At 39.4% G+C, this 23,395-nt stretch overlaps 1 protein-coding gene across 5 annotated transcripts in view; it reads left to right on the plus strand.

Annotated features, from left to right (window-relative positions):
• Positions 1 to 689: 689 nt before the first annotated feature.
• The window catches only part of HDAC11 (histone deacetylase 11), a 33,976-nt gene continuing 11,270 nt past the window's right edge, over positions 690 to 23,395 (plus strand). For 2 of the 5 annotated variants that reach the window (XM_054838590.1, XM_054838589.1), the window contains exons 1-7: positions 2,507 to 2,594; positions 4,281 to 4,429; positions 7,524 to 7,624; positions 14,838 to 14,954; positions 20,047 to 20,089; positions 21,498 to 21,574; positions 22,999 to 23,061. In XM_054838590.1, coding sequence (XP_054694565.1) covers positions 2,593 to 2,594; positions 4,281 to 4,429; positions 7,524 to 7,624; positions 14,838 to 14,954; positions 20,047 to 20,089; positions 21,498 to 21,574; positions 22,999 to 23,061 — 552 coding nt within the window. In that variant the 5' untranslated portion in view covers positions 2,507 to 2,592. Of the gene's footprint in view, positions 804 to 906; positions 1,015 to 1,862; positions 1,925 to 2,506; positions 2,595 to 4,280; positions 4,430 to 7,523; positions 7,625 to 14,837; positions 14,955 to 20,046; positions 20,090 to 21,497; positions 21,575 to 22,998; positions 23,062 to 23,395 lie in introns of those variants that run through there. The other 3 variants (XM_054838591.1, XM_054838592.1, XM_054838593.1) reach the window with 3 other exon arrangements.

The following is a 23,395-nucleotide window of genomic DNA, read 5'->3' on the forward strand; positions in this document are numbered from 1 at the left end:
TTCTGTATGGTCTGTAACTATTTTCTGCTTGTTATGAGTCTCTTTATTCTAAGAGACTTAGGTCATCTTATCGTATTTGCTGCTGACTTATGCTTGTTGTTCTGCTGAGTTCTAATCTTCTCTTTACAAATCTGAAAAGCGGAGCTTTTAAAGGAAATATCTTTCAGCCAAAAGTATGGATTCAGGTATTCCAGTGCATTTTATGAATGTATATTAATTTAAAAGTTTATTATTTGTCTGAGTCTGATTTTTATTTTTTTAAGAAACAAAATATTTCACTTATACGTATTTAAAATACGGTTTCCGGACAGACTGACTTTTTTGGAAATTTCACTTTGTTTTAAGTATTGCAATGTTGTAAAAAGATATTGTGAACCCCAAATTTTCTTGCAAAAAGCTTTTTTCAGAGTGACTAGTGAACCAAAAGTGTTGTTATTTGCTCAGCTCTGTTTCTTCTACCATGCTGTAAGGTTTCCTAACCCATTTGCCTCAAAAAGTCTGCTAACCGGAGATCAGAGAACATCCAAAATCCAGCATGGGTCATTCGCTTGCGTATCTTGGGTCTAATTCATGAGGAAATAATGACCTTCCTATGCAAACAGATAAGACTGAACAACAATGCTTTGTTTAAAAACTCATTGTGGTAATGAAACCAACCGTAAATGTTTCCACAGTAGGGCTGTACCTCTGCTGGGATGAGGACTGCCCACGTGCAGACGGCTGGTTAGGTGTTCGGTGTCCGCAACTACCGTTCCTTGGAACCATGGCAGTATCAAGAACAACAGTCACAGAATGCCTGAATGGTAAATACATACTATAAATAATATTTTCTAATTTGTAATATATCTTATATAGCATGTCCTACAGGGAAATAGGCACATGTCTTGATCGTATTTCTTTTTCTAGAATCGTACCCCAGCAAGAGTGAACAGGTGTTTAGTCTAAATACGAGCAGCACTTCCTTAGGCTGCCTCCCAGAGAGCACGCCTCTGCCACTGCTGCGGAAAGGAAAAGGTATTATTGGGGGGCCTGGTGGGAATCAGCCTGCAGGTAAGAACCCAACTTACTGGGGCACAAGAGGAGGAAAATGAAAGCAACAAGCATTGTGGCTAGCCAGAACAGAGGAGTAGGTATTTTCATTTGATTTTTGATGGTGAAAAAAATGACTAAGTAAACTTTCCATTTGGAGCAGCATGTCATAGTTTATATGTGAATGATTAATGGAAAAGTGCATACGGAAAACAATTTACAACATCCAACAAATACGGAAACCACTCTGCAAGTTTAATTTAAGTTTAAAAGTTAATTTAAATGAAAATGAAATAACACGTTATATTTGTATCTAGTTAACCAAACAATACTCAAACTCTAATTAAGCACCAAGCATTAAGTAGTCAGTAACAGGGAATAAAAGGTAGATATGCTGAACCAATACTGAGGGAAGTGCACAAAGGGCCAGAACAAAAAGAAATGTTAATTAAAAGATAATGTCAAAGGGATAGAATGTTTTCTTGGGATAACAGTCTCCTGCTGCTAAATAAATACCAAGGTGAAGTCCAGGCATCCATCAAAACTGAATGCCAAGCCAAAGCCAGCATATTTTAAGAGAAAAGACATTTATCTGGAGTTCTCATAAAGACACCCTATCCCTCATGAGAAAAGAGTGCTTCTGTACATTTATCCTTGGTTTGATAGATATTGCTGCTATTGATGGACCATTTTTCATGACGGGATTATTGATTTAGCTGTACAACTGTATAAGAAATGCTTTTTGTATATATTCAAGCAGGGTTAGTAAAGTACACGTAGAACTTGCCTTTTGACATGAAACTTGCTTATTTTCCTTGTGTGCCTGGATTTAGGGATGGTGTTCCTGGGGTGAATCTTGACCTGAAAATCAGTGGGAGTTCTGCTGCTCAGTTAGGTAATACCACTATTTCATCTTTGTTTTCCTCATTCTGCTGCTGACCTGCTATGTCTCTTCACCTACTTGTGTCTTGTTAATTTTATGTCATAATGAGAATCATATTTTCCTAGCGAAAGATGCTGTGTGTGGAATCGCTTTGAGCCCCTCCATATAAAATCATGGCAGCAGCTGATATTCAGATTTTTATATTAGGGTTGACTTTTTCTCACTCCCACAACATCAGATCAACTGCTTTTCCTGTGAGCTCTCACTTCCCTTTACCAAACGCCTTCTGCATTTCATCTCGTGTCATCGCGTCCCTCATGGAGATCACACAGATTCCCATGTGTAAGATGACGTTAACATTTTCCCCAGAGCCGTGGCAGCACTACCCTTGATTCCTCCACGCGTGACAGCTGTCCCTCTATCGGCTCTCCGAAAGTGCCCTCCTTGTGTCTCCCGCCCCGGAGCCCCGCGGCCCCGCCGGCACGAGGGCCCCGCCCTCCCTGCGCGGGTGCGGTGCGAGCGCTTCACCTCCGCGCGGCTCCGCGCTGGAGCCACCGCCCCGCCCCTGCCCCGCCCCTCCGTGTGTCCGCCCCGCGGTGGGGCGGGGCCGTAGCGCTCTCGGTGCCGGGCCGCCGCGTCCCCTGCGCGGCCTGGCCAGCGCGCCCGCGGGAGGCGGGGGGATGTGAGTACTGCGCCGGTCGGTGCCGGGCACAGGGACAGGCGCGGCCCAGCCGGGGCGGGCGGGGGCTCCGCCGGCGGGAGGCGGCTCTCGGGGCGGCGGGAGGGCCCGACCGGTGCCCGGGCCCGGCGAAGGCCTGCCCGGCTATGGAGCCCGTGGCCCGCCCCTGCCCTGGACAGGGCCGCAAGGTGCGCCCAGGGAGACGCGAGGGGCGGCGGTCTGGCTCCTTGGCAGCGCCGCTTGGCCTCCCCGCGCCCGGCCGCCTCCTGCCCGCCCCTTCTAACGCCCGAAACCGGCGTGAGAGCCAGCCCGGGCCGGCGCTAGGGGCACCTGCGCCGCTCCCGGCCCGGGGTGTGAGGTGTCCCGCCGGGAGGGAGCGCCCCGGGGAAATGTCCCCTTCCCTCAGCTCCCGCAGTACCGAGGCCTGCTGACAGAGCATCAAGGGCCGGGGGTGACACGTTCCATCTTACAAAAGCCGCCTTTTGTTGCGGGGTGAGACGAGGGCAGGATCGAGGGAGCCCTGGCTCTGTCTGTGGGTGGCGTGTGTGGGGATTGGGAGCGCAGGCTCTGGTGAAAAACCTTCATTGTCTTTGTGGTTTTTGTTGATTTTGACTGGATTTAAAAGGGTATTTTTGAGCATATTTAGGCTGGAAATAAGGCTTTTCTGTCTGTATTGTTCACCTGACAAAGGACCCTTCTGTCTCAGTAAGTTGTGAAGCCTTTTGCAAACTTCAGCTATATTTGGGGAGCAAGCAATGTCTCTGTGTAACTCGGTAAGACAGAGTTTGGCGTGGACTTGGGTGGCCACAGCTGGTGGAGTGGGCTGAGTGTGAACACAGAATCATGTTTTGTGTTTGGCCTGCCTGCTGTGTGCACACAGGTGTCCACCAAATACTCAGCGTGCGCATTTGTAAATGCACAGCATTGCTTGTTCTGTGAATGGGTTGTCAAGGAGGGCTCTGAGGGGGCTGTGCTGTTGAGTTTTGGAGAATACAAGAATTTGGAGGGGGGAGTAAAGGAAAGTATTGGTTAAGGGTTACAGGCGTGAGATCTTGAGAGTATATCCTGTGGTTGTATCTTACACAGGTACAAAACCAAGCCTCTATTTTTGTTGAGCTGGTCACAAAACAATCTGTTGTTCCTTGGGAAGGATCCTAGAAATCTTGTCAACCTGATGTTAGAAACATCATGTGTAGGAGCAGTGTGGTTTGGTTTTTTTCAGTTGTGTTTTGATACAGACTTTAAAATGTGAGTCTGGTAATGTATTTGTTGAAGGTTGTTGTCTGTAAAACCAGGTACACCTTCTAAGATAGAGGTGCTGCTTGATGAACTTGGAAAGACATGGGGAGAGAAGCAAATGTTTCCATTAATCAATGTCCGCAGTGAAGTTCGTATGCATAATTCATTAATGTAGTGTCTTCGGTTATTCTTTCTTTCCCCAGTACTGGTTAGTTCAGGAGTTTAACTGTACTGGTTGGATGTGAGAGTTGTCGCTCTCCCTGATTCAACCATTGAAGAGCAGTTAAACAGCCAAGCATTTCCTTCAGTAAGTATGGGAAATAACATCTTCAGGAATCATTCCTAACGTAAAGTTGGTATCAATGCGGACTCTAATTTGTAATTTGGAAATGTAGTGACTCTGTAAATAGTTGCTAAAAATGGTGACTAGTTTGTATTTTGCTTTTCAAGGCCTCACAGAACTGAGTTGTATGAGGATGCTCCATCAGCATGTTGGCCTATCGTATATTCTCCAGACTACAATATCACGTTCATGGGACTTGAGAAACTGCATCCATTTGATGCAGGGAAATGGGGAAAAGTAATCAATTTCTTGAAAGGTAAAGTAACAGAAGGTACCTCTTAGACCAACATTTGCACAAAAGCTAATAGAAATTATGTAGTTAGCACAGACTTATATTAATAATTGCCAGTATAATAGTGATTGTACATCGTCATTGAGTAGATTTAAGCTATGCTCTTTAATCATATTTGCAGTACTTTACTATGTTGATATATTTGCAGACTTAAGTCTTAGCAAGTTAAATTGATTGTAGGCTTTCTGAGGCCAGTTGGATATCATATGTTAGGCATTGTTGAAGATCTTGCCTGTGAAATATTTATAAAGATGAAACTGCAATGTTAGAGCAAACATCCTACGCTAGGGCTTTTCAATACAAAGGTTGGTTTCACAGTCCTTTGAAAAATATATGTTCTAGCCTGCTCCACTAAATAAACCCACAATTTTGGTTTGAGCTCAGTCATGGTATCTGTGCAGAGTGAAACTCGTGAAATGTGATTGAAAACTCAAGCTCATTAAACAATTTGCTTTCCCCACAGGCATGAATAATACTAGTCAGAATAACTAGTTTGATTTGTTTCAGTCTGGCCCAGAGCATTACAAGACTGTGAGTAAAAAGGAGTAAGGAGAAACACGAGCATAGCACTGTCTCAGACCATCTTAAAATATTTCTGGTCTTTGCAGTTTAAATGAGCATGAAGTGAGCAGAATTTCATTGCTTGGCCTTTGCAGCAAATATTCATGTGGAGGAACTGTTTCCACCTCTGAAGTGAGCACCAGAATCTTGACTTTCAGCCTAGGTGCAGGATGCTGGAGCCTTGTGGATGTAGCTCAGTGTGTTGTGTTTTGATACTCAACAGATTTGTAATGATTCAGACACTTCCTTTCAGTTCTAGATTAATGCATAAGAAAAAAGATTTCCTCTAAGTTTCCTCTTGAGGTTAGGTGCTCTTTGCAGTTCCAGTTTCTTCTTGCTTTTGAGGACCCAGCCTGGATCTGAAACAGAATGCAGACTTCAGTGTTGTAGCAATGAATGGAAAATCCTTCCTATGTTAGCTGCAAGCTTACAAACGGTTTGGCTTGCAATTCCATTGCTTTACACCTGGTGTAGCAAGAACTGGAGCATTCCTTGTGGCTTGTGAAATTACAGGTGTTAATGACCGGCTTGCTATGGGGTGTAACTTAGTTATTCCACTTGGACTGCAGACAGTCTGCTGGCAAATGGTGCTTTTCAGGCTGAAAGATAAATGCAGCTTGTATAAATCCATTCTTTATCAGCCTCATGATATTATTCTGATAATGTTTGGGAAGAGCTTTGAGACACCTCCGGTGACAGGCAGAACTTCTTGTGCTGGTGCTCATTATTGCTGTTTAAAAAAATTGGAAGATATAGGCAGAAATACATTGAGGAAATACAAATCTAAGAACCAAGGTTAGGATCAGGGCCTATAAAATCTTGGCATCTCTTCCTCTAACTTTTAAGCTTGCTCATCAAGTTTACAAAAAAAAAGGTTTTTCTTTTGCCAGGACAAAGGTTGTCGGAGAGCCAGGCCTTCTCCATTTATGTGGTCCTAATGACTCCTTCAACTGATAATCTTTTGCAGTTTAGTATTGCCCTTCTGACTTCAAGCTGCCTTGTATTCATTTAACCAAGGCTAAACAAATTATGACCCTCCATTTAGTAGCTCAGTTTTGGATCTTCCCTCTAAGAACCTTAAATAATAAAGTCTTGGGTTCCGTGACTGTTTTCTTAATTAATCAAAACCTTTGCCTTTCTGCTTCTTCTCTGTGTAAATTCTTTTCCTCTAGCTCTTTTCTGTGTGAAGTGTCCATTCTTTACTCTCAGTGTTTCGCAGAAAATTAGTCTTCCGAATCATTTTACTCTCCTTGCTTTGTAAAGCAGAAAGAAGCCACAGGATACCCCAAGGCGCTCCTGGTTTTCTCTGGCTCTGTAGCAGCTCCTGGCAACAGCAGACCTACACTGTTCCCTATCACCTTCTAGAAAATCACCAGTGAAAATCTTTCTACACTTACCTTCTCCTTCCTCAGGAATGAAGCTGTTAGCAGTTTGGCTTTCTGTCTGACAGCAGTGAATGAATGAAACATTTCTCAAGCCTCAGTCAGGAGAAACGTAAGCTTGCCAAACCAAATATTGTTGCAGGTGCTGTTCTTGTACAACGCTTCAGAACAAAATCTCTCACATTTGTGAGTTGTTTTCTTCCTCCTCCAAGTATAAAATTGGAGAAAAGGTACAGTCTTAGGAGGCTGCAGCCGTCCAGCAGTTAAATATCAACATTTATCTGGGAAGACCCATGTGGTGCGTTATATTTGTTGTTTGTAGTGATCATATGCAAAGCAACGTCGTTTTTGTGCACTGCTTAGCTTTTTTATTTGACCCTAACTTGAACTTTCTGGCAAGTACATCCAGATGTATGCATCTGAACATATTATCTTTGATCACATTCTCAAATCTTGGAGCGATATTTTGTAACTTGCTCTTATAAAACTAGGATTTTAAATAAACTATCTATCTTTTGGTCTCTAAGGGGAAGAATTAATAGTTGGTCATTGGTATTTCTTGAAATTAAATGGAGGTAGGGGTGTGACTGAAATGTCCTAATTAAGTGTAAATGTTTGCTGCCATGAACATCTAAGCAATTATTTTGTTTACAATTTTGATTATTTTTTTATTCTCCTCTGATTTAGGGAATTAAATACTAGTATCAAATGTGGAATTCCTTAAAGCATGTTAAAGAGTGGTGAATATTTGATGGTACGAGCACCAAGACTTCCCTAGTGTATCAAGCCCTAGACTGTACAGATTCTCTTGTGTCTGCCCATCCTGTGTCACTACCTGTCTTGTCTTTTAGCTTAAACAAGAAGCTACCATGATTACACACTGAAAACTTTCTGTAAACAAGATTTATCATATACGCATTACCTTAATAGCTTACCTGTATAGAGGGTATGTATTTGGAAAACTTGTAAACGCTGACTAAACGAAAGTTGTTTCAATGATTTACATTACAGATGAAGTTATTACCTCAAGGTCAAAGCAGCTTTTTTGGCAGGGTGGAATATGGGAAGTTAAGCAATGGTGTACAATGCCAATTGTTATTTCTCTCCTGTTTCAGAAGAAAAACTAATTGCAGATGACTTGATTGTACAGGCACGGGAAGCTACTGATGAAGATCTCTTGGTTGTTCACACAAGGCGCTACCTTAATAAATTAAAGGTGCTGTACTTATTAATGTGTTTTTCAAGCAAACTGTCTAGAATTAGTGTCAAGGGCAACAGATATCTACTAGATTTGTTACAGAATCAACTTTTACAGATTATGGAATGGTAATGTTTTTAATTCAACATAGTCATTGAGAATACTGAAAGGAAAACACAGAAATAGTAGGCAATTCACACTATAGAGGGGGGATTGGAAAGAGGGTCTACCATGTTATATAGGTGACTGAAATGATATTTCAGCAAAGTTAAATGAATATAAGGAAAACGTTAATATTTGAGATGCAAATGATACTCTCTTTAGTACCAGGGGTTTAATCTTCAAAAGTGTAAGTTTTTTATTTGGTCTAGTAAAATGTAGTTCTGAAATTGAAAATACATTGGAGAGCACTAAAGTGGAGTACTTTACTGGATGTTTTTTACTGCAAGGATTGCTTTATGAGCGCAGGTGACATTGCTTTTATTTTGCAACTCTTTACTTGGAGGCCAGAGGAGGGATTTGTATTAGAAATAATCTTCCATTTCATAATTCAGAAGTTATTTTGAGTCATCTTTGCTCTTCCATGGTGAAAGAGTCCTTGTATTGCTATTTCTGGAATGTTTTATTTTTCTGTGTATTGGATCTATTATTTGTGTGATCTTTTCTCGCTCTTACTCCTTTCGAGTTCTCCTACGCTTCTTCATTCTGTGCTATAAAGTTACGTGCGATTTCATACATCATTAGATTTGATCTTATTGCAGCTATTCTTGATATTGAGCTTTTAATTCCATAGAACCACCTACCTCTTTTTACTGAATCACTTCTTTGAAGCAGAGTGTAATGTGCATAGCTCAGTTTGGAATACCATAATAATATTTTTAGTACCTGCAGGATGGCTTCACAGGGAATTGTCTGTAAAACTTGTGTCTTGGTGTTCAAAACTGTCAGTGTTCAGTACTGTCGTGTGCATTCAGATATGATTAACTGTGTATTTCTCGTTCTCCTTTTCTTGAGAGAATATTTCCTGCAACTGTAGAAACTGGAAGATGTTGTCTTGGTCATGCCAGCAAATTCCTGCCAAGCAGGGAAGATAAAAGTGCTTAGTTGCAAATGAAAAATAACAGAGCTAGATGTGAAAAGGCCCTGGGTATCCTCTGTATTGCCTTATCCAAAGTCTGCTGTGCCCAGACAAATACAGATCTACCAATAAATGGCATCGTTTTGTGTTAGAACATTTCTGATGACTGCAGAGGTGCTTGCATTTCTGGGAATGCCTAGGTCTTTTAAAATAATGGATCACGTCATTTAAAATTTGGGCATAAATTTGGTAGGAAATTCCATACACTTGCAAGAAGAGGTGGTGGTTGGTATCTGTATTGGGTTTGCGTGGCAAGGTTTTGGTAGCGGGGGGGGGCTACAGGGGTGGCTTCTGTGAGAAGCTGCTAGAAGCTCCCCCTGTGTCTGACAGAGCCAATGCCAGCCGGCTCCAAGATGGACCCGCCGCTGGCCAAGGCCAAGCCAATCAGCGCCTCTGTGATAACATATTTAAGAAGGGAAAAAACCAAGCTAGAGAGAGTTTTTTGCAGCCAGAGAGAGGAGTGAGAAGATGTGAGAAACTCTGCAGACACCAAGGTCAGTGCAGAAGGAGGGGCAGGAGGTGCTCCAGGCGCCGGAGCAGAGATCCCCCTGCAGCCCCTGGTGAAGACCATGGTGAAGCAGGCTGTCCCCCTGCAGCCCATGGAGGAAGGATGAGGGGGTGTAGAGATTCCACCTGCAGCCCATGGAGGACCCCACACTGGAGCAGGTGGAGACACCTGAAGGAAGCTGTGACCCCGTGGGAAGCCCACGCTGCAGCAAGTTCCTGGCAGGACCTGCGGACCCATGGAGAGAGGAGCCCACGCCAGGGCAGGTTTGCTGGCAGGACTTGTGACCCCGTGGGGGACCCACGCTGGAGCAGTTTGTTGCTGAAGGTCTGCACCCCATGGGAGAGACCCACGCTGCAGCAGTTCGTGAAGGACTGTAGCCTATGGGAAGGACTCATGTTGGAGAAGTTTGTGAAGGACTGTCTCCTGTGAGAGGAACTCCGTGTTGGAGCAGGGGAACGATGAGAGGAGTCCTCCCCCTGAGGATGGTGTGATCAACTGACTGTAACCCCCATTCCCTGTCCCGCTGTGCTGCTGAGGGGGGGTGGAGGTTGAAGCCGGGAGTGAAGTCGAGCCCGGGAAGATGGGAGGGGTGGGGGGAGGTGTTTTAAGATTTGATTTTATTTCTCATTCCTCTACTCTGTTTTGCCTGTGACAATAATTAGTGAGTGATCTCTCCCTGTCCTTATCTCAACCCACAAGCCTTCTGTTATACCTTTTCTCCCCTGTCCTGTTAAGGAGGGGGAGTGATAGAGCAGCTCTGGTGGGCACCTGGCCAGGGTCAACCCACCACAGTATCTTAGCAGCAGCTGAAGAAGCTGGCTGGAGGTTGATTGAAGAGAAACAAAATGGTATGCACAAAGTAGATAAAACAGTACTGGAAATCGGTTCCGTGTTGGAAGGAAGGGTCTCCATGTTCCCTGCTTTAGGTAACATGACTAGTTCTAACAGCAAAATTTGGCCTTTGAATTGAGGTGATTCCCCCTCAGTTACTCTTTTGAAGAATTTAAGTCTCTGAGGTAATGACTGGACTTTGATAATTTGCTTGCAGTACTTTTCCACTTACTGCCTTTTTCTAGTATTATGTAAAATAATGAATTTCCTGCATATCAGCATTCTGAAATTTTGGAAGGAGATAGGCAATGAGGTTAAAGCTAGTTACAGACCATATGAGTCTTTCACTCGACCCATTTTTATCTATGAGAGGATCTATGGTAACATATGTGAGTGAATACTGAAATGCAAACGATGAGGATAATGCTTGTGCGTCAGTGGAATGCAAGATGTGCTTTTCTGAGAATGATCTGAAACAGGTGATGCTCGAATTAACATTTTAATCTGTTTTATGGATTTGCAAATCATGTAGGTTTGAAAAGAAAAAGTTAATCATTTTATTAGAAATGTAAATTTTTCTGACTAGTGAAAAGTGGATTGATTTGGTAATAGGGAGTGTTTTCTGGTGCTCAAGTGCTTGTGTGCTTTGACGCTTGTGTCAGTGCATCTGCAAGAGACCAGCGGTACCTGCCTGTTTGCTGCACGCACGGTGGTATCGGCAGTGTGCCTGGGGGAGGAGGTAAGGCTCTTGGGAGCGAAGGCGGGAGAAGCAGGCTCATAAAATAACTGGTTCAGCCTGTCATACTACTGCCTGTTTGAGGTGTTCTGGTAAAACAGTGCGTGCGGAGTGCATCTTGGGCTGTGCGTTAGTAACCAGCTGAACACGTGTGGTGGTGGTTTGGATAAAATGAGCACCTTCAGAAGTGCTTAAAATTCCCCTGTCCAGTTCCTCAGTTCATGCAGTTCTTGTGCTGTCATCTGCTGTCTCTGTTCACTCCCTACATTATGATTTTTCCTTGCTCCATTTTTTTCAAACTTCGTTGGTGAAAAATATATGAAGGTGAGTGGTGGTTTGCTGTAAAATGTTAATTTCAAAGGTCATGAGAGCAGATAAATGATCCATTTCACCTAAATTTTCATGTTAATGTGTCAGGTAGAGATCTGTAGGAGTACACAAAAATATTATTTTAAAGGTAATGATATTTGGGTATGTTTAGAGAAAACCCTGAATTCAAATACATGGTCACGGGGAACAAGGTCTGCCAGGTTTCCATATTTAAGACCGCTGTGCAAATGCTGTAGGGCATTCTTTGCAGCTAAAGCAACAAGTAAACCTCTTAAGGATGAGGTAGCATTTGGTTAACAGTGATTTGTTTCTTTCCTTTTAATATTTCCAACTCATTGGTTGGGAGAGTGGAGACCGATGCACCCCAATTGTGTTTTGGGTCGTTGATTTTCTTGGGTGTCACCTGGCTGGCATTGGTTTCTACCAGTGCAGTGTCTTCTTCCTAATGATAATAGTGCATTCATGCCTTGACCCAGAACTTTTTGTGGTAATTACAAGCTTCTTGCTCTCCTTTGTGATTTTATCTGATGTTAATTCAGGCTAAAAACATACTTTATCTGTTGAAGATGGACCCACTTAACTTTGTCCCAGGCAAACTTCTATGTATAATGTCATGTTAGTTGCTTGGTGTTGGATTTGTAAGTCTGTGAATTTTCCCTCGATGCTGGGACTAGCCTCAGGAACTTATCAAAGATTTAAACACAGTTTAAATTTAGATATTAAAGAACAAAATTGCATATTTCTTTAAAATTTGATGTATTGTTGGCTATTTTAAAATACTGGAATGCAATGAATGCATAACATGAAAGGCAGTACATCAGAGGTTGGTTTTGATCATTAAGGCTGTTTGTATTAATCCAGCATATATCAGCATAAAAGCAACTACTTTATCTTCCTAGTATTAGTTTTCAGTTTAACTTTTAGTCATTAAACACTACTAATTTGAAATAATTTGTGAAGTCATTTAACCTTACTAAGAAGAATTTTTATGGTTAAGGAATTAAAGTTAATAGCAATGATACTTTATAAGTAAAAGTCCTGCAAGAATATCCTCATTAAATGTGTACGTTATTATAGAGTTTGGGCTTAACCAAGGAAAATTACAAACTCTTGAAGTTGATTTTTTGTTTGTTTGTTTGTTTCATTTTGGTTTGGGTTTTTTTTTTTTTTTGGATGTAACATCTTAGTATAGTGTTACACTTAGACACATCTAGTGATACTGCCTAGCAGTTAATTTGATTGGAGGCCTATATTAAAGGAAAATATACCTGGCTAAGGGTTAACCTGACTTTTTTACTCCTTTTAAGAAAACAAGGAGTGAAGTTTTTTAAAAATTGAAACTTAAATTCATACATTGCATTACTTATCCAAAACACAGGAAGGTAAATAATTGTAAAAAATCTTGTGATATTGGCGATAGAAGTAAAGAAAGAGTTAAATAGAGTTGATAACTAAAAGGAATAAGTGAAGGCATGTTATTGAATAGTGTTTGTATATAGTTATTACTCTTTTCTCAATCCAGACCAAGTTTTAATTTCTGTGAAGTTACATAATTTCATGTCTACAAAACTTGACTAGAGAATCAGTAATGTGATGATGGCTGAGTGAGTGCAAGGATCTACCAAAAGAAATAATAACTGATATTACTCTGATATATGCAATTTCAGTGCAAAAAATAGTGATTTTAAAAAAAAAACAACCCAACAACAAACACCAAAGATTTGAAGGGTTTGTTCTCTGTCAAAGGAAACTAATATGTGTGAAGACTTATGTTACGGAAGCCAACTGACAGCCTGGAAAATGTAGTTGATGTAGTCCTCATCTATTCAAAATCATTTTTTATTTTTACGACAAGAAAAAGTATACAATTATGTAAAACCAATTCCTTTTGATTTCTTTTTCGAGTATATACATAGCTGTTCTGAAAATTTATTGCAGGAAATGTTGGAAGACAAAATTAGCACGTTGACCTAAAAAACCACAAACCCGTCCGCAGTTTGAGGCAATGTATTTCTCAGGTATTATAGTGGTGGTTTTTGAGAAGCATTTCCATTAGCCTGTAGCTGTGTTCTGGAACCACATGACTTTCCTCACGGTCAAATCACTTTCTGCATATGTTGGGAATTACAAAGACACGGTAAAGGACTAAGGCTGAAGCAAACGCGTGTCTTTAGGCTTGGCACTGTTCTGTAAGTGTCCTCAGCTTTGCTTACTCTTCACTCGTGCCACATAGGGATTTCTTGCATTCACTTAAAAACCTGCAGCAGCATATGTGTTGATTTGAGTCTTTATTGCTCCCACTTCTTCCCATTGAGATTAATTTTTTTTAAAACTGTGTTAAAACTTTCTGAAATTTTATGATCATTGTTCACATTTGAGATCAAAATTTATCTTATCCAAATGCGACCTTTTCAATGCCATTTTATAACAACAGGATTGAGTCTAGTTTTTTTACATTTTAAAGCTAAAATATCTTGTAAAAGGACTTAATTGAGACTGTATTACAAAATAATTAAAGCATTTTGTTAATGATGGAGAGCTGATAGTATGGCAACAGAGTAATGTCTTACAAATATAAAAGTAGTAACAGCTTAAAATGAACTGTTGAGAAAATATAGTTAGTACTTAAGAACTTTTATGAATAATGCCACCCCTCCAGTCCACCCAACAGTACCTCATAGTTGAAATATTGATAACTGGGAAGCCAAAGTAGCTTAAGTTTTTGGGGGGATTTGTGGGGGTTTTTTGACTATCAGAGGACCCTGAATTTGGCATGTGATTACCTTTGGTTAAAATTGACCACTTGTAAACAGCTAATGGTAATCGGGCAATGAATGTACTGAATCTGCTTACATTTCCTAATGTTGAAGAAAGGAGGTTGTATTCAGAATCTTTGTACAGGATGTCAAATTCATAATTCTCAGTACCTGAATGTTTCCGTTTTGGATGAAGAGGTATACTGCTTGTGACTTACGCTTTGAAATATATTTAGAAGTGTAATCACTGGTAGCAATGTTAGTAGAAGTTCTTTGAAGTAATCTATATGTGTTTGCAAAAAAAAGCATTTACATATTGCAAATATTTTGTGTTCTAACCTTCAAATCATGTTCTTGATGATAGGACTTTTTAACAAAACATTTCCTTGAAACATTTTCCAGAAGTGTTTAATATGCTAAATAAATTTTAATCAGTTCTCCATGCTAAAATTTGCAGTGTGTTCACTTAAGTATTTGAACTTCTTAGTTGAGTTGTCTGTTTGTTTGTTTTTCCTTTCTCCTTGGTATATCCTTTCCACTTGACATGGGAAAAGATACTTTAGGTTTGAACAATATATCAAGCGTAGCTTGCCTTTAATACTGCTGAAGGACATTTTACAATTCTTCCTCCCAATCCCAGGGATATTAGATTTTCTGAAATAGTAACTTGCTGAAAAATTGCTGATTTATTATCATTTGATACTAAAATCTGAAAAACCTAGTGAAAGTGATGATTCTCCGAGTTAACAGCTTGAGGATGAACCTAATGAACTGAACTAATAAGGACTGTTGTGGTCATCTCCATCTAAAAATATTAAAAATCTTGCTAAGGACCTATGAGCTCCTTTTTAGTAAATAGCAACTGATGAGAGGTCTAAATGTCATCATTAAGACAGGCTACATTAATTGGAACTTTTTTTCCCCTCTTGTAGTGGTCATTTGTTGTGGCTACAATCACAGAAATTCCACCAGTTGCCTTTCTTCCCAACTTCGTTGTTCAGAGAAAAGTTTTGAAACCTCTACGAACCCAGACAGGAGGAACAATCATGGTAAGGTGCTCAATTCACTTTTATCATATTCAAACTTGTTGATCAAAACACTATAAACCCGTGAGTTTAACTCAAAGGCTTGAACCCTGTAGAGGGAAGGGAGTTTGTGTACAGTCCTAAATATGAGCACAGTTTGCTGCTTTTTAGCAACCGCCCAGGTGAAGGATATCACTGATTTTATGGTCTGTGATTTGCAGAAGGGGAAGAGCCTGGGCAGGCAATGATAGATACAGCAGGACTTACGGCAAACAGAGAAACTGAATTCGTTTTGAACAGCGTTCAAACACGTAAATTCTAGGAGTGGGAGGTTTCAAAATTGGTAATACAGAAGCTATTTTTAAAGTACATATTTACCAAACGGCCTTGGTACTGTATGGGAAGAGATGCATGGTTTGGTTGCTCTTGAGACTAGGTAAACGTTTAAATCTAAAAATCAGATTGCCTTGTTCATTTTAATGATTAAAGTTCGTTTATCTACTTTTTCTTTTGTAAATACAATGTAAGCAGGTCAGCTGAACTCGAGTGGGGCATAGCCCGTTTCACCTTAACAGAATTGTTTTCTAATTAGTTAAATGAGTGCTCTGCTCAGAAGAGCTGTGGAAGCATCACCAGACGTTTAATTTTGCCTGAGAATTGCAATTAGAGGTGTTGAGGAAGTAGAAGGAAAGAAAACAGTTAATAGGTGGAGCCAAGAATGAGTTATTTAAACCATGTATTGAGGAAAAGATGCCTTCATAATTGTAAACCGGTAACTAATGGAACCTTTTCTGCCCTTTGTATCATTCCTTGTCATATTAGAGCTAGAGTTCAGAAACTATACAGCACGGTGCTGGGAGGAGATGGGAACAGTTCCGATCTCTCTTCACAGGCACTGAGCTGTAACAGTTACTTAAATGGAAGACAAATAATCCTATCTGAAATCATTAGTATTACGTTACAAATAGATCTTTGCTGCATTTTAGCTCCTCTTCCCAAAGGCAGTGGTTACAGTGGGTGCATGTGAAAAGGATAGAAGCCCACATTGCTTTTTCTAGATCTATGTGAAGCCAGTTATTGCAGAACACTATTCTGTGGGTTGGCAAACCTTTCAGAGTACGTCTGTGCCAGGTATGGGAATACGATTTACTGCAACTACTAGATCTTAAAGGTGAGCGAGATTGGGAAGTCATTAATGAATGATAAAGTAATAGCATTATTTTCAGAAAGAGGCTAATAGCTTCCCACTTCTGTCAACAGAAATGTAGGTACTTAGTAATCTGGAATCAAGGTTTATTTTTAAATGCTTACCCTAGGTACTTAGTAATCTGGAATCAAGGTTTATTTTTAAATGCTTACCCTTAGGAATGTATCAAGAATTCCTTCAAGACAAATAATATTAAGAGCTCTTCTATGACTAGTGCATAAAAAGCACGGTTTTCGGAAACAATGAAAAAGGTTGAATCTTTGAGACTGACCTATGAGAATGATGTGACTGAGCCCAAAAGTTTGATGAAGCAGTTCTCCAAGTTTTCTTTAATTTCGTGGGGCTGACGTGAGATTAACTGTTGCTACTATCATTTGTGTGTACAAGCGGATCTGGGCACTATTAAGTTTCAGCCCTCTTGGGTTTTACTATGTGAAATGAAAGTAGGGATCCAGTTGTTATCAGATTTTCAGGCAAGATGAAATGTCCTGCTTTTCTGTTGTATTTACTTTTTTAATGGTCTTTACTTTTTTAGTGGTAGAGCTACTCAATGCCTGATTCTTTATCAGAAAAAAAATGGCAATTTCTTTCAGTCTTTTAGTACTCTTAAATCTGTGTCCCATCCAGCTGCTTGATTTGCAAGTGTGTGTGTAATAGTAACTCTCTGCCAGCTGTTGTTTTTTATTACCAAAAGGTTGCAGAGAAAGGAATAGAATGGACTAGACAACTTGTTACCAGGTTTAATTATCTACTCTTAAGATTCAGAAACATCTTTTAACAGCGCGATTTAATTGTTTTAAGCATGTCATCTTAACTCCCTTTGTAATATCCAAAACATTGGTCATAGATCTTTAAAAATCTGGAGCTCTTAAAAAACTTTGAGTTATATCATCATGTTTGAGTTGTGTTGCAAACTGGTGCATTTTATTATTTATAATGGGGAGTGTAACGTTTACGTAATGTAGCTCTTCATGATACTGTGAAGTACTTGGAGTAATTGAAAAATGAATCAACATAGACACGCACGTGTTCAGAAGAATCTTGTTTATGATAGGAGGAAGAGGTGATAGTCATGATTGTAGCGGAGAAGTAGCAAAGGAAGATTCCCAGTAAGTTTTTGAACAGAGGGACAGTAGAGGGAAAGGTGGAAATGTCACTTCCTTGATGCTGGAATTGTCTGTGTGAAGTGAGTTAACTGCTGCTTATTGCTCTGAGCTGTTAAATAAAAATGGCCGGTGGTTTCTTCCTAATTCATGAGGACAGTAGCGAGTCCTGTGACATTTAACATGTTTAAGTATCCTTGCAGGTTGCTGTCTGGTTTTAATTCACGCTTGTGAGTGGGAAATGGCTTTCTTCTGTAAAATAAAAGTTGCATTTATCTTGCCCACCTTGGACTCTGTTTCTCCAACTATCGTTGTTCTTAAATCTCATTTTCTAATTCTACTTTAATTTTCTTGTGTTGCTCTGTCTTCTTGGATGTACATATTATTTAAAGTCAAAGACTCGTGAGGTAAGGAAATACGTGAAAATGTTTGTACAGTGTAGCGGTGCCTGATGCTTTTGCTGAAGCCTAAAAGTCTGCATAACCAGATAAACTACTGAAAATGTTAAACCAAACTTTAAGGACAATTTAGGTATATGAGTTTGGAAAGAACATCTTAAGTTCTGGATAAATCTTTAGACTTATTAGATTATTGTAATAGACTAAATAACAGAAAGTGCTACCTCCTTTCGTAGGTGTTTAACTGGCAAAAGCAGAGATGATAGAAGTGGAACAGAGCGCATCTCCCTAATGCAAACCTGCATAAGCTGCCTGGAACATTTTATTTTCTCCTGGCAATTTCCCCAGTTTCCCAGCAGGAGCTTGAGATAGGTATCAGCAAACCCAAATCTGGTGCTGTGTAATTGTCTTGCTTTCAGTGGACTGCTGAGAAGTTTGGGGGTAGTATGACTTTTTCCTTTCTTTTTTTTTTTTTTTGTTTGTTTTTTTCCAAACCTGATCTTACGGACCTGGTAATAGTAGAGAGAAAGAATTCTGGTTTCACGTGATTCATATAGTTCAAGCTGCTTAAATTTTTGGTTGTCACTTGCAGGCAAAGAAGTAGCTCTGTTCTGTCTCCATTTAGTCCTTTAGTGTCACTTCAGACTCCTGGTCGGTTCTCTTCTGTGCCTTCTTTCTGACTGCAGTCAGTAGTGGTTATTGAGATGAGGCGTTTGGGTCTGAACAGGAATGTGCAGAGTCTTCTGTCATACCCACACTGTCTTTCTGTACAATAGGGAAGAGGAATGAAGGAAATGGTAAAAGAGAAAAATAATTGTGATGAGTCTAGAGTTTCCTAATATTCTGCCTTTGATATTTCTGGAGGGTCTTGACAGTACGCACGTGTGAAATCCATTTCAACTTGGTTCTAACGAGTCAATGCTCTTATATAGTTTTGTGATGTTTTTCATTGTGCTTGTGTTATTTTTAATTCATAAGTGCGTGGTCACTAGTTACAAATGTGGTCATGTTGAAGAGATAGCCGCTCGTTGTCTATTATGTCTTTGGATCATGCTTCCTGCAATACAAATGACATCACTGGTCACTTTTGGATTGATTGTGATGCCGTATGCTGTTGTTTTTACCTTCTTTTGTTTTTCTTTATGGGGAAATAGGTGTGTACTTTAAAAGCAGTTTTGATTCACCGGCCAATAAAATTTGTACAGTGCAAGTCAGAATAACAATCTTCTGCTGTTCCTGATGGTCCTGTTTATAATGAAAATTACTGTTGAGTTCCTATACTTTTTATTGATTTTTAAGCAGTATGGGAAGATTGTTCTTTGGTGAGAAATCCCTAGGAAGTATGCTAAATCACAGATAATGGGCTTTCCCTGTGACTTAATGGGTTTTATAACTCAGAAATGACAGTCCTGTTTCAAGATCTAATTTGTGTAAGTTAGCACGTTCATAACAGGATGTTGTTTACCTTCCCAGTAGTTTTCCTAATACTAAATTAGAACTGTTCAAATATAAACATTGGTGATGAAGAATTCTCAACTGTTTAAACTTCCTTTTGTGTATGATGTGTAATATGTTCTTTCCATGATTATTGAGAAGACCAATCTGGTTTTACCTTTTTTCTCCCCTCCCCACCCTTTTTTTTTTTTTTTTTTTTCATTATAGCTAGTAATACCTTTTTTTTTTAACACAACACCTCAGGAATACTGCAGTTAAACACTTGCTTGACTCTTCCTGACCAAAAGAAGTCAGGTTTTTCAATTATAATTTCATCATTTAGACGTTGTGCATCTCTTCTGTGTCAGTACTTTCCCTTCCCTGAATGTTATTTGAGTCCAAAGGGGAGATACAGGCACAGTTTTTCTGTATTGCAGGGAAAAAGATTTGTAATATTCTATACTCTGCATGTTAGATTATTTAAAAAATGAAGTCACAGGACACTTCATGCTGTAACATTTTTCTGTCCCCAGTGCCAGCTGAAACTATGTTAATCTGTATTTTCAGGATTTTGAGCTTTTTTTACATGAACAGGAAAGATATTGGGAGATTCTTGCTCGTTTTTTACTCTTACCAACAGTTGTGTATTCCCTTTTTCATTTGTCTGCTAGGGGTGCATGTTCATCTCTGCAAGCTGCAGTTTTAGTTTAGTTTCAGGGTTTTTTTGTTTAGAACTGTTCAGCTGCCACAGAATGAAATACAGATGAGATATCAAATATTTTTTCAACTAATTATGCTGAGGACAGTTTTGTATGGTTCATATTCAGAGGTCTGATTCAGAATGACCTGTAGTGGTGAAACATCTGAAAATTCAGTGGGCATGTCCAAATGCCAAGGGTTGCATTTGAGGTGGAAGCAGACTGTTAAATGGTTGCCGGGTTCATTCCTGGGGTTCTCACTGTAATTTTCTCAAGGCAGGAAAACTTGCTGTTGATAGAGGCTGGGCGATCAATGTGGGTGAGTACAAATGTAGTCCATTAAATGCTCTTTGAAATAGTGTGTTTAAAATCATACTATTTTCATTTTAGCATGATGTGTATTCTGTTTATAGTAACAGAAAGCAACTGGATTGTGTTTTAACTAAAATTAACTCTAAAGGAGAAAACATGGAAAAAGTACTGAATTTGTTTTCTCCTCCGCTATCACACGTATTGCCGTTTTATAATTAAATAAAATGTTTTCTGGAAAGAAAAAAAAAAAAAGATAACTGGATAAAGATAAGATAGCGTGTGTAAGGAAAAGTGGACTGAAGTAGTGCGAAAAAATTAAGGAAAAACGATTGGAGTAAATGTAAACATTTCAATAAAATCTTTCTTTAAATGATAAAATAACTTTCATAGATCTTATCATCAGCTAATTTATATATTATCCCAGATAAAGGGATTGGTTGATATGCTGGAGGGCAGGGCTGTACCAGTTCGTGTCTATTTTTGGCTGCACAGTTTTTCTTGAAAGACTTGAATAAATGAATTATGAAGAATATAGTGAATATAAATCTGCTCTCCTGCTCATAGCAAATGGCAGTGCAGTACCAGTAAACTATTGAAGCAGTATTTAGTGCCATGTAAGACTTAGCTTGTTGTTTTCATAGAGCTCATAAATTCTGGGATTCTTACGTACGTCTTCTACAAAGTGAATATCCAATATTAAGAGTTAAATAGACATTAAAAACAAACCCAAAAGCCTGTCATATTTACTGATATGTAGAGTGAGCTTGGTAAGTTTCTTGCTTAGATATTTGTAGTGGGTTTCTCAGTAAAAAGTTCTGATTTATTGTATAAAAAATATGTTTTGGGAGGGCGAGGTCTAAATACCTTTTCTGTATAAAGAGTGTTTGTGTTTTAAAGAGGAGTTCTTAAAGCTTCTTCTGGTCTGAGTGTTTGCAAAAGACAATAGTATGTGCAAATAATAACACCATAGTTCTTAGCTTAGTATTTTTTTTTGAGCCAGTGTTCAGCATAAGAAAGACCTTTCCCCACGTCCTTTCCACCTGCCCTGTAATGTTAATTATACAATGCCCAGTGCCTGGGGGAGCCAAACTTTCCAAGCGACATGCTTTGTCATGGAGGCACCATGTGTTGTGTATGTACTTTTCTCAGTTCTTAGGGGGGTTGCTAGATGAGGGGGACAGTTCCCTTTAATCTGGGCATCTGTAGATCCTTTGCCTGATAGGCCATGCATAAGATACATACAGAAACCCTATGAGATGTTTTGTGTTGCTAGGTAAGGGCTTAACAGCTCTAGATGTGATATTTGCTAAAGGAAAAAATAGTGCCTGAAATGTAAGTGATCTCTGTCTCTTTGCAAAGACCGTCTATGTTCCTTAGTATCTAGCTTTTCACCTCTTCAACATTTTGGTGTTTAGGGGGTGGTTTTCATCACTGTTCAAGTGACAAAGGTGGAGGATTTTGTGCGTACGCTGATATCACTCTGGCTATAAAGGTAAGACATACCCTTAAACCAGTATTTTCTACTATTTGTGCAAGTGAGGAAAAAAAACCCCACATAAATTCATAAGAACTAATTTACTTCTCAATAGGAGAAAATAAAGCCATCTATAGATGGGTAGGAATAGGAAAATGGTGTGATACTTGATGCTGCAGAACATAACGCATCTCTGCTATTGTTCAGTGGAAGGGAAGAGCTGCAGGGGTCAGAATTATGAATGTAAATATGAACCATTAAAGTTGCATTAATAACGTCTTCTTGCAAAAAAGCACTCAAAATCAAACCAGACTGACTCTTAGTATCCTCAATGATAATTATCCTAGCCTTGCAGTTGAACCTGAAAATTCCACGTTATTTTCAGTTGATCCAATCAAGATGAACGCAGAGACAGAAATCCTCTCTCTGAATTGAGCCGCACTATACAGCACTCAAAGTGGTTCGAATTAATGAATAAAAATGTGAATGTCTCCAAAATAATCACTGAATGTAATGAATATATTTGGTATTTAGTTGTTGAAAAGCTGAAGCAAGAGCCTTCTGCAATTAGGGCTTATTTTTATCAAATGTACTATGGCGTATTTGTATACTAGAATATTAAAGTATCAGTAATAATCAAACATAAAAAAGCTCTAATGATTGCAGCACACTGTATGACATAACATTCTAATTTCTGTACATGGCAATTTGTAGAAAAGTAATCCAGAGTGTTCTACTTCCCCTATCATTAAAATACAGATTGAGAAATTACAGCGAGTGACAGTTTGTACAAAATCTTTGGGGTTTACCATGACTATATTAAAGTTAGTAACTTGTCAAAGTTAAGACTCAAAGAATTAAAAAATACTTCTTTTTTCACAGACGTGGAATAAGAAATGAATTCTGTTACTAGCAGTAGATTTAATGCATCCAGTCCCTGCAGCAGCTTTTCCTAAGTGGTAGTTTTTATGCTTATACAGTTGGATGCCATCGCAGTGGCCTGTTTCTCCCTTCCTGCTGCTAAGCCTCACTTGTGCTGTCGTTCGTGTCTCGCGGAGTGAGCTCCTCGATGTTCTGGGGCCTGTGCAGCTCTTCCTTCACCCTGTCCCGACCCACAGTTGCTGTTGCTTCCTCCGTGCTGTTGCTGGTTCCACTCTGGCCTCTGACAGCACCAACGCCAGAATCAGCTCTATAATCCTGAATTGGACCTGTCCTTTTTTTTTTTATCGTATAACCACAAAAATATTTTTTATGTGAAATAACTAGAGCTTTTGTAATTAAATATATTAGAATCATTTAGCCATTTGTTTGGTGGATGAAACAAATAGACATGCATTACATTCAAATCAGAACCATAGTATACTGTGCAAGCTTCAAGTCTCCATTTTAATGTTACCTAACTTCATAACTTTGTCCATCTTTTTCTTTGCTTATATATCCAGTTCTTATTTGAAAGAGTACAAGGAGTGTCTAAAGCCACAATTATTGATCTGGATGCTCATCAGGTGAGTGGTTTACCTGTATTCAGTGCTGCAGATGTTTTGCTCAAAATACAAGTGTGTGATAAATACTATTTTTTCTAATAATAGTATAAACTGTCCACTCCCAGAATACAAAGTTAATTGTAGGTGAAGGAAACTGAGCAGTTGAGTTGTTTAATTATTTTATGATTCAAAAGGCTGTTAAGCCACTTTAATAAAATTAAACTGAGTTGTAGCTCCATCATGTGGATAGATGTAAAAGTATTTTTGAATTGCATACTGATCTGAGGCATAACAGTCTCCAGACTAGATCAGTATCCCAGAAGAAACAAGACTCTGTTAAAATGGAATTACAGTT

The sequence above is a fragment of the Grus americana genome, chromosome 11 (genome assembly GCF_028858705.1).
Source record: "Grus americana isolate bGruAme1 chromosome 11, bGruAme1.mat, whole genome shotgun sequence".
Lineage (NCBI taxonomy): Eukaryota > Metazoa > Chordata > Aves > Gruiformes > Gruidae > Grus > Grus americana.